This window comes from Tachypleus tridentatus, chromosome 11, assembly GCF_004210375.1.
Source record: "Tachypleus tridentatus isolate NWPU-2018 chromosome 11, ASM421037v1, whole genome shotgun sequence".
NCBI classification, from domain to species: domain Eukaryota; kingdom Metazoa; phylum Arthropoda; class Merostomata; order Xiphosura; family Limulidae; genus Tachypleus; species Tachypleus tridentatus.
Window position 1 is genome coordinate 83499567 of NC_134835.1, and position 21507 is coordinate 83521073.

Sequence of the window (21507 nt, forward strand, 5' to 3'; positions counted from 1 at the left end):
GCTGACAAGGAAATTGATCACTTGTTTTCCCCTCCCCTGCAGTTTACCATACCTCCCCAAACCCTATCTGAGGATTCTGTTTGGCTCTTATTGGCCTTCTAGGATTTCCTTTATAAAGTAGGTGATATTTCATCTATTGCTTCTATTTCTTTGTGACCCATATTCTTTCCTGTTACATGATTCAGTCTCCCAACCTTATGTAGTTTCCCTTGTCCTCTGATATTTGGGTTCACACTGAACCTGAATCTTCTGTTCATCCTCCCAATACCCAGTATTCCCTTCTTTAACTTACCCTGATGACACTTTTGACATACTTCTTGATCCTTCTCCTGTCTGAGACTCTTTACAGCAACTCTGAGAGTGTATTCTGGGGACAGTTTATCCCTCTTCACTTCCATATTGGCTTATTTATTGTTGTCAGCTTTGCCCTGCAAATGTGGTTTAATTGTTGTTGGGATCTTTTGGGTTGTAATGCTATATAGTGACAGACCCATATCCTAGCTCCTTATCTATGGGGGACCTTCAGGTGACTATTTTAGAGACACCTAATGTTTGACATGATTCTGGAGCATTTGGAGTTGAGGGCAACTTAGGTTCAACAACAATCCACCATTTCTCATCTGATAAACCATTTGTCCCAGTTTGAGCCAAATATGGTGCTGATTCCTATCTTGTGACCCTCCCTTTCCCAACTCTTGTTTCTTTCTCCTTTTTGCAGTGCCAATGTTCATACTTTTTAATGATGATACATGACACAACAACAGTGGTTCCATTAACTATATGGTGAGCTGGAATCTGTAACCTTCGTTCATCAGCGGAGCCCTTTTATCTCTGATGTTTGGATTCACTGAATTTTGTCAGAGGAATTTATCATCTCTTTTACATTCTCTGTAGGAGAATGTTCACTTCATATTAACATCCTCAAACTCCTTGCTGTTCATTGGGTTTTGTGTCACTTTCTTCCAATCTTAAGAGATCATCTGGTCTCGATCCATTCCGACAATTCACCAGTGGAGGCTCATATCAATCACCAAGGTGGCACCCATTTGAGATCCTTGTTTTCTAACATTGGATCTTCTCTTTTGGGACAATGAGCCTTATATTCATGGTGGACAATCTTTCCCACTCTGACAAGATTTATTCATTGCAGTGGCCCTTCATTCCCTTGTTTTATGGTGGCTTTGCAGTTAGTGGGGTATTCCTCATATTGATGCATTTACCACCACCAGCCACCTTTGTTTTGTCCCTAGTTTCCAATTCTAAGTGACTTTAATCAGGATTTGTTTCAGAAATTTCTTTTTGTTTATCCTCTTATGCAATTACTTCATTGGGTAGTTTCCCTTGTTGATACCATTCTATTCAAAGTCCTTATGACTATGCCTAACTGTCTATCTCAGCTGTAATTTTCTTGATTACTCTGGTTATAATTGTTCCCTTTCATCCATCTTGCATTATTTCCAACCTTTATCAACTTCACTTGCTGGATTTGTACCTCACACTTCATTCCTGGCTCTTGCCTGGTCTCTGGCAAGGGGATCTGGTTTTGTATGTTGGGTGACATTTCCTTTAGCTCATTCCATTTGTCATTCATCTTTGGCTGTATATTAGTGAAAACAGAATGCTTATACACCTGTGCCCTGGCTCAAGGTCCCAACTTCTCATCCTATAGTTGCTGATATCTTCAAGTTTCTTACGTGTCCTTTTCAGAAGGGGTTTTCAGTCTCCTCACTATCAGGTTATTGTGCAGCTATATCCCATACTTTATATTTTTCTAGTTACCACAGGGTCTTTCTTACTTCTTGCCATTTTGGTCTAATATTTTTTGATATGTCAGCCACTGAAGTGTTTGGTCCTTCTGGACTGGAACATTAATGTGGTACTCCATTCCCTTACTTTTTCTCTGTTTGAGCCAATTGCTTTGTGCTCTTTGTTTCAACTATCCCTTAAGACATGTTTCCTTCTTCTCTTGGCCTGCAAGTCTTTTGTAATATTTGCTCTTGGTTGGGTATACCTGTTATGGATGCCTTTACATCCTTCACTTTTCTGGTCCACTGCTCATCATTCTTCAGCTCTGAGTGTCAGTTTTTTTGACCAAACTTGGTCTCATATCTTCTACATGCCTATTTCCCTGGCACTCCTTGTCAGATCCTGTGATTATTGCCTTATTGACCAACTCAGTTTTGATTTCCTTTTCATATTCACTTATCATTCATCCATCATCTTTCTCTACCCAATTTCTCCTCTCTTTTGCTTTGCTCTCACATGTCTCTTTTTCAGTGTAAGATATCTCCCCATCATCATCATGCAGGAGATTTTTCTGATCCACTACTTGTTGGACTATACTTTTCTATCGTGTGGCATTCGTTTTGTCATATTTCTGCTATCCCTTCATTGTGTTTGTCTATCAACAAAATTGGCAAGTATTTTATCAATGAATATCTGCCACTACTTTATTCTTGGCCATCCTAATGCAAACCATCTTTTTGCCTTTTTACCTGGCTGTTTATTCTTGGTTTGTCAGTCTCTGGTTTTTGCAGGTTATCAGATGGCCTTGTTCATGGCATTTCACCTTTCCCAGTACCATGTGATGTTTCTTCTCCTGTACCTTTCACTGTGTTATACTCCTTCAATCTTCTACAACATATGTGCCAGGCTCCCATATCTGATTGAAACCTTAGAGATTTCCACACACTAACTAATTCACTGTTTGAGCTGTTGACTTTCTTCTTTTGTACTGTCTTTCTCTCCATTAGCTCATCAACTTGAATTCCAAAAGTAGTATATTATGGTCATGACAATATAGTCTCCTATGGGTGTTTTACTTATGGAGCTCCTGTCATCAGGTGTCACACTTCATGGGGATCATTTTGGATGCATTATGAAATGAGTTCATCTAGGTAAAAATTTTTTAATGTCTTTTTTACCAATTCATTGTGGGATTCTAGTTATTCTGTGTAAAGAGGTGAGTTATCATCTGAGAAGTTAACACTTTTTCCTCATCTGAAAATGTGTCTGATAGTCTCCTCACCACACATTCCAACCTGTACTATACACTTTCAGTACACATTTTGATCTCAATTCTTCAAAGAATGAAGTTATCAATGTATAAAGTGTAGTTACTACACATGGAGGTCATGTCACCCTCCTATTGGTAGTTGCTTATGTTACAATATGACATCATAATGCTTCAGCATATTTCATGTTAAAACATTTAAAATTAAGAGTTTTCTTAAAGATAGTAGTATGCACATTTCTTAGGCAGATGTGTGAAGAAGATAACTTATCAGAGTGAGGAGGTATCTATCAACAATACATCTTCAGATTATGAAAATGTTACATTTTTTATGAAATTCAGTTTCTAGCTTTGTTTGGTCTACTGTTTGTGACCTAATGCCCATTTTAACATTTTAGATTATTTACTTGTGGCCTTTGAGAAACTGTGCCTGTTGAGATCACTATATGTTAATTAATGTATTACTGTTATCAAGGAAACATTCACTTGAATTTTATAGTAAGGTCACTGGTAAAATCTCCACTTGACAGTTGTTATCTCATAAATAATGTACCTTAAAATGTTTAACATTATATTTTGGCAATATTAATTCTTTTAACTGGGCCACTTTTAACAGTGACAGGTTCATCCACTGTCTTCAGATTGTTACATACAGCACCTACTAAAATATGAAGTTTTGTTGCAGTTTTTTGTATGGAGTGTTTTTGGCTAGCCAAAGACTTGATTTCTATACACATGTCATATAGCATTTTAGTCCTTTGTGCTAGGACTGGATTCACTGTTACTGAATATGTTGCGATTGCTTGTACTTTTATAGACTGTATATTAGTATGAGATTGTATGTTTGTTGGATGACAACCAGTTATCTGTTAACACAGAAGTTTACTCTTGTGCACTTAATATTCACAAGATAAATTGTGACATTCTTGTAGTATTTACTCTTTTTATACCTCTTCAGTGTCATTTTCAGAATTATTTTCAATATTGTATATATTTTTAATTCTAATAAATTGTAAATATAAAACGAAATAGAGAAACATTTTTTTGTCATGTATTAACAAGAAACAAAGTCAAGTAATGCATTTTCAATATCTTGTGTTATATAAACGTTAGCCTTATGATTATGAAATTCATCTGCTATTTTTCACTATCCTGAATTACAAAATAATAGCTTATTTTTATATTATGTACTACAAGTGTTGTTATCAGTTATATGATAACTGCATTAACGAACTTCAGTGACTAGTTTATTTTCTTTTTACTTGGCTTTATTCAGGATCTTGATCCAGAAAAGAAGAAAGTGATTTGCCGCTGTTTGAGGTATGTAGCTCACACCAATGGGGCTGCTCTACAATTCGTCAGCACAAAAGTTGAAAATTTGATTACAAAAGCTCGAGTTGTAATCAGCCACATGGTATTTGGAACACCAGCAAGGTAAGTAAGGAGAGAAAGAGTTTGTCTGTTTTTCTGCCTGTAGGTTTCATGTACAAAAACTATATATGATATAAGGGAAAATTATATTTGTATCATATACATACAATTATAATTCTGGAATCTAGTATAGGAGTTACAATTTAAGGTTATGATGAACATCTACTGTTCAGGAAAATAAGTGATTCTTTTGGAATTCTTGAATAAAATTTTAGTATTAGTAACTACATTGTGATAATTCTTTTCTGAATCAAAATAATCCAAGAATAGTTGGATTATTTTGGTATAGAAAAGGTGGATCATGGAATAGTTGTATCCTATACTGCCATTAACACATGGGTCTACTTTGAAATTTTCATATGAATCAGGCTCCCTACTAGTATAGTGGTAAGTCTACGAATTTACAACACTAAAATCAAGGGTTTGATTCCCCCTCAGTGGACTTGGCAGATAGCCTGATGTGGCTTTGATGTAAGAAACACACATGCACATATGAATCAGAGGTACCTCTAAATTATTATGTCCAATTTTGTCAACGTTCAACTATAAGTAGAGTATAAATTGTGAGAGCAGTTTTGATATTTTTAGGCAGGCTTGTTTCTGTTACTAAAAGTCAAGGTTATTAAAGTCCTATCCAGCAGAACATATCTATGTATCTAATTTTTAATGTATGTTGTAGGATTAAGTGCAATGAATAGTTTTTTTTTCTCTTTATAGTATATATTGATATATTGAACAAAGAAATAGGAATTTTATAAAATTTCAGTGGAATCTAGTTGATTTTAATGTATATTTTTGCATCTGAGAAGTGCTTGAAAAGTGTTTCAAACTAATTTGAACAAATCAGTATGAACCATGTTAAAGGTAATAGATGCTGCACATATATCATTTACTTCTAATTTCATTTTCTTCATTGTTTCTCCTAGAAATTTACCAATCAAATACTGGATCTCCTGTAATTTTTTGATTGTTTTTCAGATTTAATTAAAAATTGAGTAAATACTATTAAAATTACCTGTTATGCATAGTTTTACTTGAAAAAATTACAGAACAGAGCATCAGACTTTTTTGTGTGTAAAAAAGAATTAAAAGTTAGCACTACCTTTTAGGCAAACTATTTTAATATTTATTATTCTAAATCTGTCTTTCATTTGAGTTTTAAGAAGATAGCAAATCTTACTATAATGGACATAGTGTGTATGTCAGTATCTATGAATGTAACTAAACTGCTGCACCTTCTATTGAATGACACCTCAAACAAAAATACATGAACATTTCATACTTTTGGTATTCAAGGTTCAGACAATTAGAAAAATAATTGTGGTATGTGCAACAAATATTTATCTATAACAGAACAAAATATTAAATAAAAAGTACTCTCCTTGCAACAAGAACACAACTTTCACTAGGACTATGTGAGGGGTTTATTGTGTCTTTATTGATGTAATTTTTAAATGTAGTTCTGAGAAACTAGAGTTCTTAAGTTATTTCTTTAAATTTACTGCAATTTTAATATATAAAAACATTACAAGTTATATCAGTAAAATTTATGAAAATTTTTGGCTCTTTACATTAATTTATTTTGATAGAGTGAGTTGGGTGTGACTTGAGAGCACAATCTGTACACTTTTCCCATGCAATACTTCCCAGAAGCAATTCCTTTTTCTAGAAAATATTCACTTTTTCTAATTTTCTTCCATGAGTTATAAGTAATACAACTAGTAATTAAAAGCACAAATAGTTACCCATAGGCAGTGTTTCTGCTAGTAAACAATAAAAACCCAATAGAATTGGAAGTTAATTTTTCATACAGAACATGTTACTCTTAAAATTAAGTGAATTTGAATAAATATTTAAGTATTTAATTTAAGTATTTTATTTTATCATTTTTAACTACTGAGAATGATCCATAAAATTTGACAGAAAAAGGCACAAAATACTGTATGTTTCTGTTTTTTTGACATTTGTTATTTTTATCGCATTGGGTAAAAAAAAATCTTGTTCAATTGGTCATCTATACATCTGTAGTGGTCAGTGTATTGAATCAGGGAAAATACTGTTCTTTCCATTGATGTTTTATTTTTTAACACAAATTAACCTACACAAATTTATCATTTATAACTTTCAGATTTTTTCCTTCAGGTATAACCTTATCACTTTGGTGTGTGGTAAAATTGGCTGTAATTTTAGGGCTTAGCATTTTTCTGAGAGTATATTTAATGTGTGGATTGTAGAAACTATACACTATATCATCAGAATTTAAATTATTGGTAAAGTTAGGTTACATTTGAAGACTGCCATTGCAAATGACACCAATCCCACTATTTGCAGTATATTTGGAAGTATTGAGTTTGGTATAAATATAATGTCAAATTTCATAAATTTGTGTATTTGTAGTAAAACTGTGTCCATGGACTACAATAAACCTATTATGATTCTATTTGGTGGTGATTCTCTCCAACATATTGGTAAGGACTGTTATTTTTTTATTCTGATTTATGATTTGTAAATCATTATTATAATGTTGGAAAAACTAAAGAATACTTGGAGGATGTTGTTTAAAGGAAAATATATCTGTTATAGATACACCTGTATGGATTATTTGACCATCAAATATTTGACATTGCTCAAAGATCTGTATGGCAAACATGAATGTAACAGTACTACAATAGCTAATTCTTTTGCTGTCAAGTGCCCTTATAGATACATAAGTCAAAGATTAATGGTAACCAGATTAGTAGAATGATTCCTTTTGTCTAGAAACTTAGCAAATTGTGTTGTTAAACAACCTTCTAGTGGCTAAACAGTGCATTACAAAGAATTCTTGTAATTTGACATTTTTCCTTTGAATACCATTTCCCATGTACCAAACAATTTTTGTAATGTGCCAATAATGTTTTTTGAATTATCTCTTTAAAATTACATTGTGGTACTTTAAGTAGTTTGTTTTTATGATGATATACTTAACAAAATAATGACAGGTGTGACTTTATGCTAGTGATGGAAAATGAGGAAATTTCATTATTTCCTTAAGTAGTCTTAAAAGAAGAGTATTTACTGTTTTTAATGTGAAGTATTTGAAAAAATTAAAGGTCTTTTATATGCAAAAACGGCATATAAATTTCTCAACAAGTGGGTTTCTCGTCATCACTGATAAAGGTCTTTTAGATTTCAAAATTGGTTGCTGTAACAAAAAGTGACTTTTACCTTTTTTCATAAGAGTAAGGTTTTATAACAATTTAAAAATTATATTAGGGCTTTTTTATTGTTATTGAAAGGATGTTTTTACATTCTGAAAAATATTTCCAGATTTTAAAATATATAATGTGGTAGAAACCTATGTAGTTTGTTTTGTAATAAAACTTAGCAATTTAATTGAATTCAAAACATGATAATTTGAAATCTAGAAATTTGATGCTGCTATAAATAGGGATTTCCCTGAAATAATTAAGATTATGTGTATTTAGACACATAGTTCTTTAAGATTTTGCAATACACTCCAGTTGTAAAAGTTAAGATTTTGTATAAATACTAAAAATGTTAATTTCTAAAGATTTTGAAATTCATTGTTGTTATGAAAAATCTCACTTGTATCACTTTTATTGTGAAATTTGGGAAAACTCATTTTAATTATATTATTCAGGAAACATGCCATTATCTGATGATGATCCTGGGAAATCGTACAGCAGGTAATTCTAAACAATAAAAATGTTTGATTTCATACATAATATTCTGCAGTTTTATTGTCAAATATTTTTGTCACTTACAGATTTCAAAATCATTAGATACTGAACATTATTAAAGAGTTTTATTTCTAAGTCATATGTCTGTGATGAACACTTAACATTCATGATTTACATAAGGAAACTTAGATATGCTGTTATGATGTAGATATTTCAATTTGACCGATCATCTTCTGTACTAATCACATAGCAGATATCTTGACTGGAGGATTCAAACTTATAAATTATAATCAGCTATGGAACTTTATTAATACTAATTTTATTAACCCAAGTTTCTTAATCTGTTTTTATTGATTGGATCCTAATTGTGTTGGCAATTTATGTATGATTCTTTGCAGTTTGTAGACGTTTGAGATATTATAACAAAAAATATTAGTTTTTTAGATATACTTGTTCATGGTATATGTTTTGAATATTTTAAACTGGAGTTTGTGTATTTTGGTTGTCATTGAAATATCTTTGCCTTTTTAGATCACTTGATCTCTGGAAGCACACATTCACAACTCATTTTCCACAAGTGGTAAGTTCTTTATATTTTGGTAAAAGCATATGATACTTTGTTTTGTTTTTTCCATGCAGAATTGCTCTACAAATTCATGTACTGATGAACATACAAGATTTATGCAGGTAGAAATAGTTTTTTGGTTTTTTTTTCAATCTTCAAAGAATATACTTGCAAATGCTTAAAATGTGATTGAAAATATCTGTGAAATTAGATATAATTAAAAAGCTTTGTTATTACACCAGACTTTCTCTTCCAGGTTAGCAAGACAACTCTTCCTGATGACCCTGCAAAAGATACAAATTTTAAGGAAAGGGATGTTGACATGATTAGAACTCAAAAAGACAAGGTATGTTAAAGTGATATTGTAATATTCATCAATACAAGGTAGTAGGAACCTGTTAGAATGCAGCACACACACGAGCAGATGGTAGGCACTATCATTAAGAAGATTTGACATTCAAAGATAATTGCATGAAAGCCAACTTCATGGGCAGTGGGAGATAACTGGAGATTAAGAAATCTTTTTATATAATGTGACTGAACTTTAACTTTTTTAAATTGAAGTCCATGACAGTTTTGTTTCCCCTCGGTGTGGATTGCTGTACGTGGTGAGGCTATGAGTTGGTGAGTAACTGACTGCATTATACAAGCAACTGTTCAATGTATTCCTAAAACCTTGACTTGTTTTCCACAATATTATCCGTGGTGGAATCCTGTCTGTCGCATGGCATGGAATACTCAAAAATGGGCCTGGGATACTTTTTGTAGATGTCCCACACACTCAAACAGCATCGCTTTCCAGTAGGCCCATGCACATGTTCGGTGGGTAAGACATCAAAGCTAGAAGGAATCTTGGATTAAGTTTACAACTGGCATATCTTCTACCACCAGTTTCAAAGTCATATGGGACAAGATTCGAAAGGTCAGTTGGCAATGTAATTCTCTCCCCTCTTGATCTTGCTTTCTAATGACCAGGAAGTAGCTGATACCCAGAGCATCTAGGTGAAAGCTTTTGCCAGGTGTCTTGTACTTCTGCTTCATCTTCCACCTTCTTAACCATCAAGACTCAGACAGAACAATCACCGCTTTCCTTTTGAACTGATTGTCTCTATGACTATAATCATCCCTTTACACTGGTGGAACTCAAACTGGCTCTTCATCGGTCTGGTAGTACATCGGTTGGACTTTATGATGTACACTGTGAAATGCTGTACCATCTATCTCCTGCTTCTCTTGCTATTCTTCTGATTGTTTTTAACCAGATCTGGTAGGAGAATGTTTTTCCTGATGCCTGGCACCAGACTACTGTACTCCCTTTTCCTTAACCTGGGAAGAATCCCAAGATTCCTTCAAACTACTGTCCAGTTGCTTTCACGAGCTGTCTTTGTAAAACCTTAGAGAGGATATTTAATGTTCCTCTTGTTTGGTTCCTCGATTCAAACAACCTTCTCTTGCCCACCCAGTGTGGGTTCCAACAACAGCGCTCCACCATAGACCATCTGATTTGACTTCAAATGTCAATCAGAGGCCTTTTTCAAATGACAACATCTTGTATCAATATTCTTTGATATTGAGAAGGCTTATGATATAACGTAGAGGTATGGTATTTTGCGAGGTCTCCATTTATATGGATTACATGTTTTAATGGACAAGCAATTCCAAATTCATGTGGGTTTGACACTTTACCATTCTTTTCTACAGGAACTTGGAGTACCTCAGAGCTGTGTTTTGAGTGTGATACTTTTCAATATAAAGATTAACACCATCACTGAACAACTCCCTTTTACTGTTGCAAATGAGCTCTTTGTCGACGACTTTCACATATCATGTCAGTTGTCGAACATGAGGTATATTTAGCAGCAGCTACAGACTGACTTCAGTTGTTTACTCAAGTGGATCACAGCAAAAGAATCTAACTTCTCTCTTTCTGAAACTGTTTGCATGCACTTTTGCTGTCAACGGAGTATTCACCCTGATCCTGAACTCCATATTGGTGAAGTTGTACTGCTTGTGGTCCTTGAGAAAAAGTTTTTGGGGCTTATCTTTGATCACAAGCTGATCTTTATATGCCACCCATCAAACAGCTATGGATTAAATGTGCAAGAGCACTGAACATCCTCCATGCCATCTCTTTCACTACTAGATTACACATTGGTCACAGTTTTTTAACTCATAATTTTCTTTTATCTGGGACTGATGCAGCAATGTGTGGTCTGTGTGACACTCAGGTCACAATAAGCCACATTTTAATGTCTTGCTGTTGTTATGACTCTCAATGATGGCAAAATTTTAAACATGTTCTGTCCCAAGGTTTATCCATGAAGTTAAACGGTGTTATTGGTGACACCATCCACCTTATAAAGGCCATTTATCTTTTTAATGCTATTTAAGTTTTTTAATTTATACATTAGACTTTTTTTAATGTGATTCACTTTTAAGAATCAAAGTCCATCTAGACTGACTTGAAATTAGAAAATTGCCTTAATGTCAAATAACCCAAAACCAGGACTGGAAAGCCCAACTTCAAGTGACTGATGCTGCTGTTTGAACTACCCATTAGTCATCCTGGTGATTTATAATTAAAATTTTGCTGCAAGTCTTATAAAACTTTTATTACTTTACTATCTGAAAATGGCCATAATGTTAAATAACTCAGAACCAGGACTAGAAAGGCCAACTTCAGGTGACTGATGGTGGTTTTTGAACTTAACTGTTAGTCTTCCTGGCAAGTTATGATAATTACAGTTTTGCTACTGAAAGTCCTTTACGATTTGTATTACTGTAGTTTTTTACTTAACGTTGTAGACTAGACATAAACATTGGTTTTAATGTTATTTATGTTTTTTAAACTTTGTTTTGTTTTACTTTAATTTCCTTTAATGAATTTTACTAAATTTACTTTAATTTTAACTTTTTACCAGATGTTTGGTGCAGATAGCCTAGTTACTTTGTGCCATAAAACACCAAACCAACCAACTAGTTTTGTTTCTTTTTTCTGACATAAATAAAAGGTATTTTGAATGAGAAGTTATGGGAAAAATTTATTTTTTAAGGAACAGTTAATAAAAACTGAAATATCTCATGTTGGTTTAAACTAATAAAATACACTGAAACCTTTAGATCATTGGCAAAAGCATGCAGTTTTCTCTAACTTTTAAATGCTTTTCTTTACTACACTTCAAAACTTAAAAGGTTTTTATCAAAATAAAGTAGTCATAATGTAACATTACCATCACAAACTGGACTAATCTAAAAATAATGTGACTTCTGACCTGGTCAGATCTGTATTAGATTTGATTATAGTATTTGGGTTCCAGATACTTAGAAAAAAGTGTTTGAAGCTGCTCAGTTCACACAAAAGTTGGATGAATATTTGTGTCATTGTAATATTAACAAATTTATTAATAGATTCAAATTCTCAAAAAATTGAATGAAATCTATTTTAGAATTTAATGCAAAAAGTTGAACAAATGTTGAATTAATTTCATACATGTAGAATAGGATGGTGGATGCTATACTAGATTTTAACAAGAAGTAAATTGTAACTTTTATTGTAAATTATTAATCAAAAAAGAATAAAACAGCATAAAACTTGAATGTTCAAGAAAACAAGTTAAAAAGAAATAGGATTACATTTAAATACTCCAAAAGACAGGAAAAAACAATTATATTGAAACATTTAAGTAAAATAGGATGGTTGAAGACATAAAGAAATTTCAACAGTTCAAAAGTTCTGGAAATGTTAATAATGTCTGTTGCATAATATGTGTATATAGGTATTATAAAGAAAGTTTCACTGTTCAGCATGTTATATATCTCAAACAGTATCACATAAAGTGAAATTGAATAGAGGCATTAAAGGAATTGTGTGGTTGCAAATGTCGTAGTCATTACATATTGTCACCAGGGGTGCTATTATTGGTTTTCTTTCAGCATATTTCCCAATTTCCCATGGGTATAAATGGGCCTGTTCTCAGTTTAGCTCTTTGAACTAAAATAAAACTGAGTGTTAAAAGATATGAACTATTGAAATCCTCTAACACCAAAGGATGTAATTCTAAGACATATCTAGGAGAATATCTTAGAGTGCTGAACTACTACAGAGAGCTTTGTTTAAGTATTTGCAATGTGCAAGGTCCTAACAAGATCAGCCATCCCTTTGTAGAACAAGCAGCACAAGTGCACATGTTTAGAGTGCATACCATGTTGCCCAGTGTTTGGATTTGCCTATTTCAGTTGTTGTTTGGGCTCTTTACTTAACTTTATACATATTACTTTACAAAATATAGCATATTCAAGAACTAAAGGAAAGAGATTTAACCTGATTTATTAATTTTGCTTTGCATTTTGTGGCAAAACTGGAAGTTTGACCAATGACTTGCCAACATTGTATATAAACTGAAGAAGCACACTTCCTTCTTTCTGCAACTGAATTGTATGGTTGAAAAATTATTCACATATAGCATTTCTAACATAATGCCATAACTGTTATTGAACCATACATTTTTTGAAGAAAAATCAACATATATGAACTACAAACCTGCACAGTCAGTGTTGCATGGTAACATGCTGTGCTCACAACCATTGTGAGTCTCATGTTGCAGCAATAAGGTGTGACTATACACTGTGGACTTAATGCAAAATGATGGCATATTAGTTACATATTGATAACCAAATTAAACATGTCTGGCAGAACATTTTAAAAACAGATTCACTTCACGTCACTTTCCTTGTAAGTGGCTGTTTCGTTCACCAGATCTAACATTAACTGATTTCTGGTTGTAGGGTTAATTTTCACACAGTTCCAGACATTAAGGATACTACATCTGCACTGGAATTGGCCAGTATACCAAATGAGATTTTTTTTTTTTTTTTTAATATCTGTTGCCACATAGATGAAGTAATTTCGGAAGCTTGAGGAGTACATTTTAGATAGTTGCTGTGATTGATCAAACATTAGGTCATAGTTGTGACCTAGTGACAAAATGTGACAGCTATAGCATGATACATTTAACATCCCTTTGCAAGTTCACTTTCTTCTCATGCCACACAATTTGTGAGATACAACGTACTGAACTGCAAGTTCACTTTCTTTTCATGCCACACAATTTGTGAGATACAACCTACTGAACTGCAAGTTCACTTTCTTCTCATGCCACACAATTTGTGAGATACAACCTACTGAACTGCAAGTTCACTTTCTTCTCATGCCACACAATTTGTGAGATACAACGTACTGAACTGCAAGCTCACTTTCTTTTCATGCTACACAATTTGTGAGATACAACCTACTGAACTGCAAGTTCACTTTCTTCTCATGCCACACAATTTGTGAGATACAACCTACTGAACTGCAAGTTCACTTTCTTCTCATGCCACACAATTTGTGAGATACAACCTACTGAACTGCAAGTTCACTTTCTTCTCATGCCACACAATTTGTGAGATACAATGTACTGAACTGCAAGGTTGTTTGTTTTGTTTTTTTATAATCACTAAATTGTTAGTAATTAATCGCACTGTCGTTCACACTTCAAAATGTGTCCTAATTTACTGAATAAAAATGTATTTTACCATATATTACTGTTGAGCAGTTCTTGGTATGACTGAAATGTTCAACAATTACTTTTTAGAGTGAGCAGTACAAGTAACTCAGAGCTTTGTCTCCAAGTGAAACCAAGAGTGTAACAAATTAACCTTCTTAAAGCCAATGAAATAATTTAAATTGATAGATTAACTTAAACTTTTCCCATCACTGGGGTTGGGTGTTTTTGCTTTTACCTAGTATTTTCAGTGTTTTTTAAACTTTAGATTGAATTTAGTTACGTTAATGCAAGATGATGTATAGTGTGCGAATAACATGTCATTGCAAATCTGCTACTTATTTTAAAATTAATTTTTTTTGTTTATAGTTGTATAAAGTTTTTGATAATGCATGTGTCATGAAGAAGATACTGTACAAGGCTAAATGTGTTAGTTTAGAATGACAATGAAAACTGAATTCACAAATGGCTATAGAAAGGGATTTCAAAAACCCATGTGTTTCTCACGTACCCAGTGAGGAGCGTTTCTTTTACAGCAAGGCACAGAATGTCTCAGCTGCATTAGTGTTAAGAACATGTTCAGCAGACCAACATTATGAACAGATAAATCACATTTCACCCCACAGCCTGATAATAGGCATGTATACTAATTTAAAAAGAATCTTCCAACTCTGTTCTCACACTTGCACATGATCCATATTATGGTTGTGGTAGAACCATGGTGTAAGCAGGAATAAGCTTTATTGCAGTACTGAAATAAATCATTTCAAATGGAATTATGAATGCTATGCATAATAGAAATTACGTCTGTGCCCCTTTGTGCTGCCCTGAGCATGAAATAATTAAGTTACTATTTGGCTCTCTAATTATAAAGCAATGATTACTTTTAAGATTTTCAAAGCTTATTTAACGTGTGAGACAAAATATTTCATTTTAATCATGATACTTTCATATCATCTATGTCACAGTTTGGACACTTATTCAATTCCTCTTACAAGCTAACAGTGTAATAATCTTTATTTACAAATAACTCAAACTGAAATATACAGTGGAACCCCTCTAAAGCAGCCACCTTCACGACTGAGCCAAACTGGTCTGATTAGAGGGGTTCCACTGTACATAATTAGGGATTATGTAAGCATAAAAAGGGACTGTGATTGAATGACAGCTTTTAAGGGGTGACTGAATCTGAGGGATGGCTGCTTAGAGGGGTTCTAGTGTATATGGATTGCCAAAATTAAAGTTGGTGTATGATTGTTGTTATACTTCTATCATTATAAGATTTATATAAATTTAGTAAAGTTTACTGTAGTAACAGGAATAAGTTAGTCGCATTATCACACATTACTCCTTAAGTTACAGTGACACAAGTTTTTATATTAACAAATAAAAAGTGATTAGCAAAGAACACCAAATATTATTCACTTTTACTATTGTTCTGTGATCATAATTAAAAAACAATCTTTTGTTGATAAATAGTAAGAGTATAGTGGTACGATACAAGTATTGTATCGTGAAGCCATGATATAATTGTATTGATATATTGTTCAATACAATTTATGTATCTTCATAAAATTTGGCAAGCTTTCAGTAAACATGAAACTTTTTACAGAAAAAAATCTGATTTCCTGATGAGGTATTTTACTAAAAATTAATGATTTAGTAAAGGAAGATAAGTATTGAGTACTACATGTCTTCATTTATTTTATCAAAAATATTACATACAAATAAAATAACAAATTAATAATAACAAAATAGATAGACAGATATTAACTTTATTTTATTTCACTTGTCAGCTGCCATTTTAATGAATCAAACTTGAGAATTTGAAAAAAAAAAACTTGCAAAATGTGAAGCACTTAAATAAAGTAGTGTTAGTAAGGTAGATAATAATTTACAGACAAAACTATCAAACTCTGTAATAAACCATTAGTAAAACTTCTGTGTCTATATATGTGTTAGTTTCCAGCACTGCTATCTAGGTATGCATCATACCAACTACTATGATGACATACAGACTCTAAGAAAGAACATGTACAACATGAACATTTTGTCACTACAGCGTTATTTCTGCCGATGAAAATAAAGAAGTTGGAAATTGTGTATTTGATGATATCCTTGAGGTCTCAAGTGAAAGGTACAGACAAAAAACAAACTCTCATTTAATCTCTGCTAAATGTCCAGTAACTTTCTTGGTTACCTCTGAATGAGAACTATCGTCAGTACCGGATTCTCATAGCATTGGCTGAAAATGTGTCAAAGTATTAGGTGAAATAGTATATAATTTATTAAAGTATTTAACTTTAAATATATCTTTTGGTTGAATAAACTAAATATTGTCTGACAATTGATTAGTTATAAAATAAACTTGCACTAAAATATCAAATTAATTAATAAAACTCAATAACTATATCTTTTACATACCTTTACATGTACTGAATCTGTTTTGCCTAATAAAATAAATCATATGATATTAATTTCTGATTAGAATATTGAGATTATTGCAATTTTCATTTTTTTAATGAGTTAAAGAATTAAAAAAACATAATGTGAATATACTACATGTAGATACAGGTTTTAGTATTATGGTTTGTTACTAACTGTTATGTTTTTCCCTGTTCAGGAATTGGAACAGTACAGAAGAGACTTAGACCACAAGAGACAAGATTGGGAGGCCTTAAACTTTATGTAGTCATACTGTATGAATATGTGTACTTTTGATGCTGTTTTCACATAGTTTTAACACATTTTATCAGCTGAGACTAGATAGATGATTTATTTGAATGTGAAATTTGATCTGTGTACTTAAAACACATTTTATTATTTAACACTACGTGAAAATTGTTGAAACACATTAAACTGTTATGTAGTCACAGTTTTTTATACCTGGTGTGGTAGATGTACACGTGTGTTATATAAATAGGCATAACTGAGCAAAACAAGACGTGAATATGTGTTTGCATGTCCAGTATCACAAATTAGTATATATTACAAAACTGAATATAATTTATAAACAAATGTGTAGTAGCTACCTATCCCAACCTTGTATTACATTAATATCTTTTTATTATTATTTCAAACTCTAGCATATAACTAATAAAAACCAATTTTCTATCTGCCCTTAAGAACTGGGTTTTGATATTGTGATACCTGTTGCAGGAACTTTGTAGATAGCCTGTTGTGTAACTTTGTTTGACTACAAACAGTTTACTGATTGTGTAACTTTAGTTATCTTGACATAAAAATAAGTAGTTCCCAAGAAGTTTCTGTTTATTCATATAGTCTGTAGTAGGAAAATACAGGGTGTTCAGAAAGTCACTGTGCAGTTTTGTAATCATATTTTATTCAGTCTATTTCAAGCCAGCAACTGATAGCAGTGTTTAGAAACAAAATAAGAAGGATCCAGGCCTGTATTGATGCAAATAGGAGTCACTTTCAACATTGTTTATAATTGTAATTCATATTTACCTCCTGTATTCTATATTGCAACATGTCTGTTAATAAATATATAAGTGCACAGTGACTTTTTGAACACTGTATAAACAGTGAAACATTGAAAGATAATAAAAAAAGAAAGAAAAATACTTACATAAACAGTAGTGGGCAAATGTATTAGGACACCCCATTTTTCTTGTAGTTTTGATTTGTTGTACCATTGTAATAAAACCATTGTGGGTTAAAAGGTTGAGAAAAAAATCCAAAATAAGCAAATTATTGATTTTCTTTTCTTTTTTGTTGAATCTATACCTTTAAAAATAAAATACACTTCTAATAAAGTTACAATTTTAATCACTTATGTTTTGCTTTTCCTTAAGTCCAATAGATGTTTTTAAAAGTTCAAGATATTTAATCTAAATATAAAGTCATTAAACGTAATATATTACTGCTTTTAGTTTCTGTATCAGTTACAACTGACAAAAATGGCAATTGGATTGAAGAAATTTTGAAAAAGATCTTGAATACACACCAAATACAGTGAAGTACATATTGGACAGATACATGGTAGACTAGTCAGTCAGTTCCCTGTAAAAAAGAAAATTATGAAAATGAATGATGACATTAGTAAGTCATATACAGTTAAAGTTTCAAAAGGTACCATCTCAAGAATGCTACAAAAATACAGCCTATGAAGAAGAGTAGTAACATCAAACCTTTTACTGTATAAAAATAATGTAGCAAAGAGACTAGCTTTTGTAAAAGAACGAGTATCCTGGTTTTTGGAACAGTGGTACAAAGTACTTTGGACAGACAAAGCTGAATTTGAATTAACCAGCATTTGTATGTTTGCTAAAGAATCAATGACAAGTTGACTGTTGTCAAGCATGCAGAAGTTTCTGTAACAGTTTTAGAAGTAATAGCTATAAATAGTATTGGCCATCTTTATGAAATTGAGGGAATCATAGGCCATCATAAACACCACAGTATATTAATCCCACACTATACCAGTCACTTTGGAAAGAAGCTGATTTGGCAGAATTTTATATTTAAAGAAGATAAAAAAAAAAAAAATGTCCCCTATCATATGTCGAAGAAATGTACTAGTTTGGCAAATAAAGAAAACTCGTAAGGTCTTTGATGAATCGAATAGCTATTACAAAGTCCAGATTATAATCTCCTTGAATAAATCTGAAATTTACTGAACTCCATGCTTGACAAAAGTACTAACTGTAACAAGAAAAAGCTTTTGGTAACGTGTTCAAAACAAATTTAATCGAATTAACCAGATACCTTGAAAAAGTTTATAGGCACAATGCAACAAAAATGGCCATGATTATGTTATTTGTATAACATTTTGTTTGTAAAGCTTGTAAAATAATTAAGTTATTATATATTTGCACATTACTGTATATGTAATGCAGTATTGATTAAATAAATTTTAAAATGTAACACCTGTAATTAAAGTAACTAACAAAATAGTGAGAACGATGAAAGTGTACTATCAATTGAATAAAGTGCTGATGATCTGTAAAGGTTTTTATTTTTAGATATCTGTTGAACTAAGCTCTCTCTGCAATGGAAAAACATTCAACCCTAATTTGTTCTTGTTGTTGCATTTGAAGTGTTTCTTAGGGTTGAACAAGATATTTTAATTGCATGTTTGGAAGTGCTATTTTAAGTTCTTTTCATCAAATTTATAAAATGCATATATCTACACAAAAAGAAATAAGTGACAGTATGCACCAATTTTCGCCATTTTTATTATAATTAGTAATCTCTCAGAGTGCCACTTTCACGGTCTTACAGGCTTCAAAAGTATTTGTGAAAGTTGATCAAAATCAGTCAAAGAAATCTGTTAAAGATAGATTGTATCAGTTACATATTGTAAAGCTTTATGTGGCCTTGTGATTAGGGTGCTTAACTTGATCTGAGTTATGGAAGTTCAAAACCCAATGACAGAACATCCTCCTTGTCCAGTATGGTTGCTGACTAGACCATCCATGCAGATATAAAAATACTTGGCTTACATAAGGAGTGGCTGACCCCAAGGTAGATGTGATGAATAGTATGTGTAGGAAAATATATGAAATAATCTTATAATTTAATTTGCTTTTAAATTTCCAAGTATAATATTTTTCATTACAGAGCCATGATTTTGAATTGTTACATTCTAAAAAGGAAGAAAATATTTTATAATTATTAAAGAAATATATCAGTTTGAAAGAGACCAGATAAGTGTAATGTTCTTACAATGAACGAATGTGTTGCAATAATTTTAATAATAGCTAGTTAAATTATTGTACTCATTAAAAGGTCTATGATTAAGATGTAAAATATATTGTACTAAAAATGGTTGTTATCCTGATCAAACAGCATGGTATTTATTTTTGCAAAAAGGAAGTGGATTTTCTTGTTAATTTCATATCTGTAGAAATAAATTATACTTTATTTAAATGTGTAATGCAGTGGTTTGTTGCCTTGCACGAATTCCTGTTCCAGTGCAATATCAAGATGGGTATATTTATGGTTGGGTAAATATATATGAAAAACTTTTGTGAAGAAAACATATTTCAACAGAAAATTTGTAATGATACAAAGTTAAAGAGCATGTCATCTCAAGGAAGGAATCCTTCAGTGTCCTCCAGCAACTAATATTGTTGCTACTTGTTCTTTGTGAGTTCACATTTATATCGGTGCTACTCTTTGTATATATGTATATCTACATTTTTTATTATACTACTTCTTGTACATAAACCCCAACTGTTGTTGTTACAGTTATACAGTTAAATATTATTTGAAAACTTAGTGTAGTTGCCATTTTCTTTCTCAAGAAATAGACAAAAAACAAAAGTTTACACGTTTCAAAGTTTTATGCTTTTTGTCAGCATCCACCACCAGTTATTGGACTGCTACTTATCTGACCAAATATTGAGGTTGAATTCAACTGTTACTTGTATACTGCCAAAATAAAGTGAATCCTGACTCCTTGGATTTGTAGCCAATACACACTGACAACTACAACAATCACTGTTTATTGTTTAATTATATTAAATCAAATTTTACTCTCTCATGGTGTGTGAAGAATACCTCTTTATTCAGACATAATCAGGTTGTTTTTCTAAATTTTTTGGTGGTGTAAATAGAGTTAAAAACATTCCGATAAACTGGATGTTATAACAGTCACTATTCAATGTACAATTATGTTACATCCACATACTTTATTTTAAACTTTGTGTGAGATATATTTTTATTTAGATATATTCAGGTTGTTTTCTAGATTTATGTGGTGTGTGTGTAGATAGAACATCCCTATCAATTGTATGTTTAAATATTGTACACATACACTGACCTCTAATATATGTAAAGGTTATAAAGCACAATGGCTATTCCAGGGAAGCTCGTACCAGCTTAATCCTGTGTCTTTATTTTTCTCTTGGGTTGAAGTTGAACTCGTAAAAGGATATTACAGTTTGCTTGTACAAGTAGAGTAGTAAAGGGTTGGAACACCTGGAAAGCCCTCAGTTGTCTAATTTCCTAGGTCAACAGGTCAAGGGCTAACATATTAAAATGGAAATAATTCAGCAGACCTGCTTCCTGTGATTGTAGTGAGAGTCAAACAATACAACATCTAATCATCAGCCTAAAACTCTAGATTTCATGCGCAGTAAAAGACTTCAGTGTAAGTAGTAAAAAGTCTATCAGATGTGTGCAGCACTGGATGGACCACATATTGGGATAGGTGTACACAACAAGAAGTAATCTAAGATTTATGGGCTGGCTTGAACCTGTGATGCCTCATAATTTTTCTGTTTGTCATTTGTAAACTTCCCTTGG

The 21507-nt window shown here is 32.2% G+C and overlaps 1 protein-coding gene across 9 annotated transcripts in view; it reads left to right on the forward strand.

Moving 5' to 3' along the window:
• The window catches only part of LOC143232628 (cytoplasmic dynein 2 light intermediate chain 1), a 55797-nt gene extending 35670 nt beyond the window's left edge, over positions 1-20127 (forward strand). For all 9 annotated transcript variants that reach the window (XM_076468278.1, XM_076468276.1, XM_076468275.1 and 6 more), the window contains 6 exons: positions 4290-4447; positions 6842-6912; positions 8088-8133; positions 8659-8707; positions 8949-9038; positions 16859-20127. In XM_076468278.1, the coding sequence (XP_076324393.1) occupies positions 4290-4447; positions 6842-6912; positions 8088-8133; positions 8659-8707; positions 8949-9038; positions 16859-16927 (483 nt within the window). In that variant the 3' untranslated portion in view covers positions 16928-20127. The remainder of the gene's footprint in view (positions 1-4289; positions 4448-6841; positions 6913-8087; positions 8134-8658; positions 8708-8948; positions 9039-16858) is intronic.
• Positions 20128-21507: the final 1380 nt, after the last annotated feature.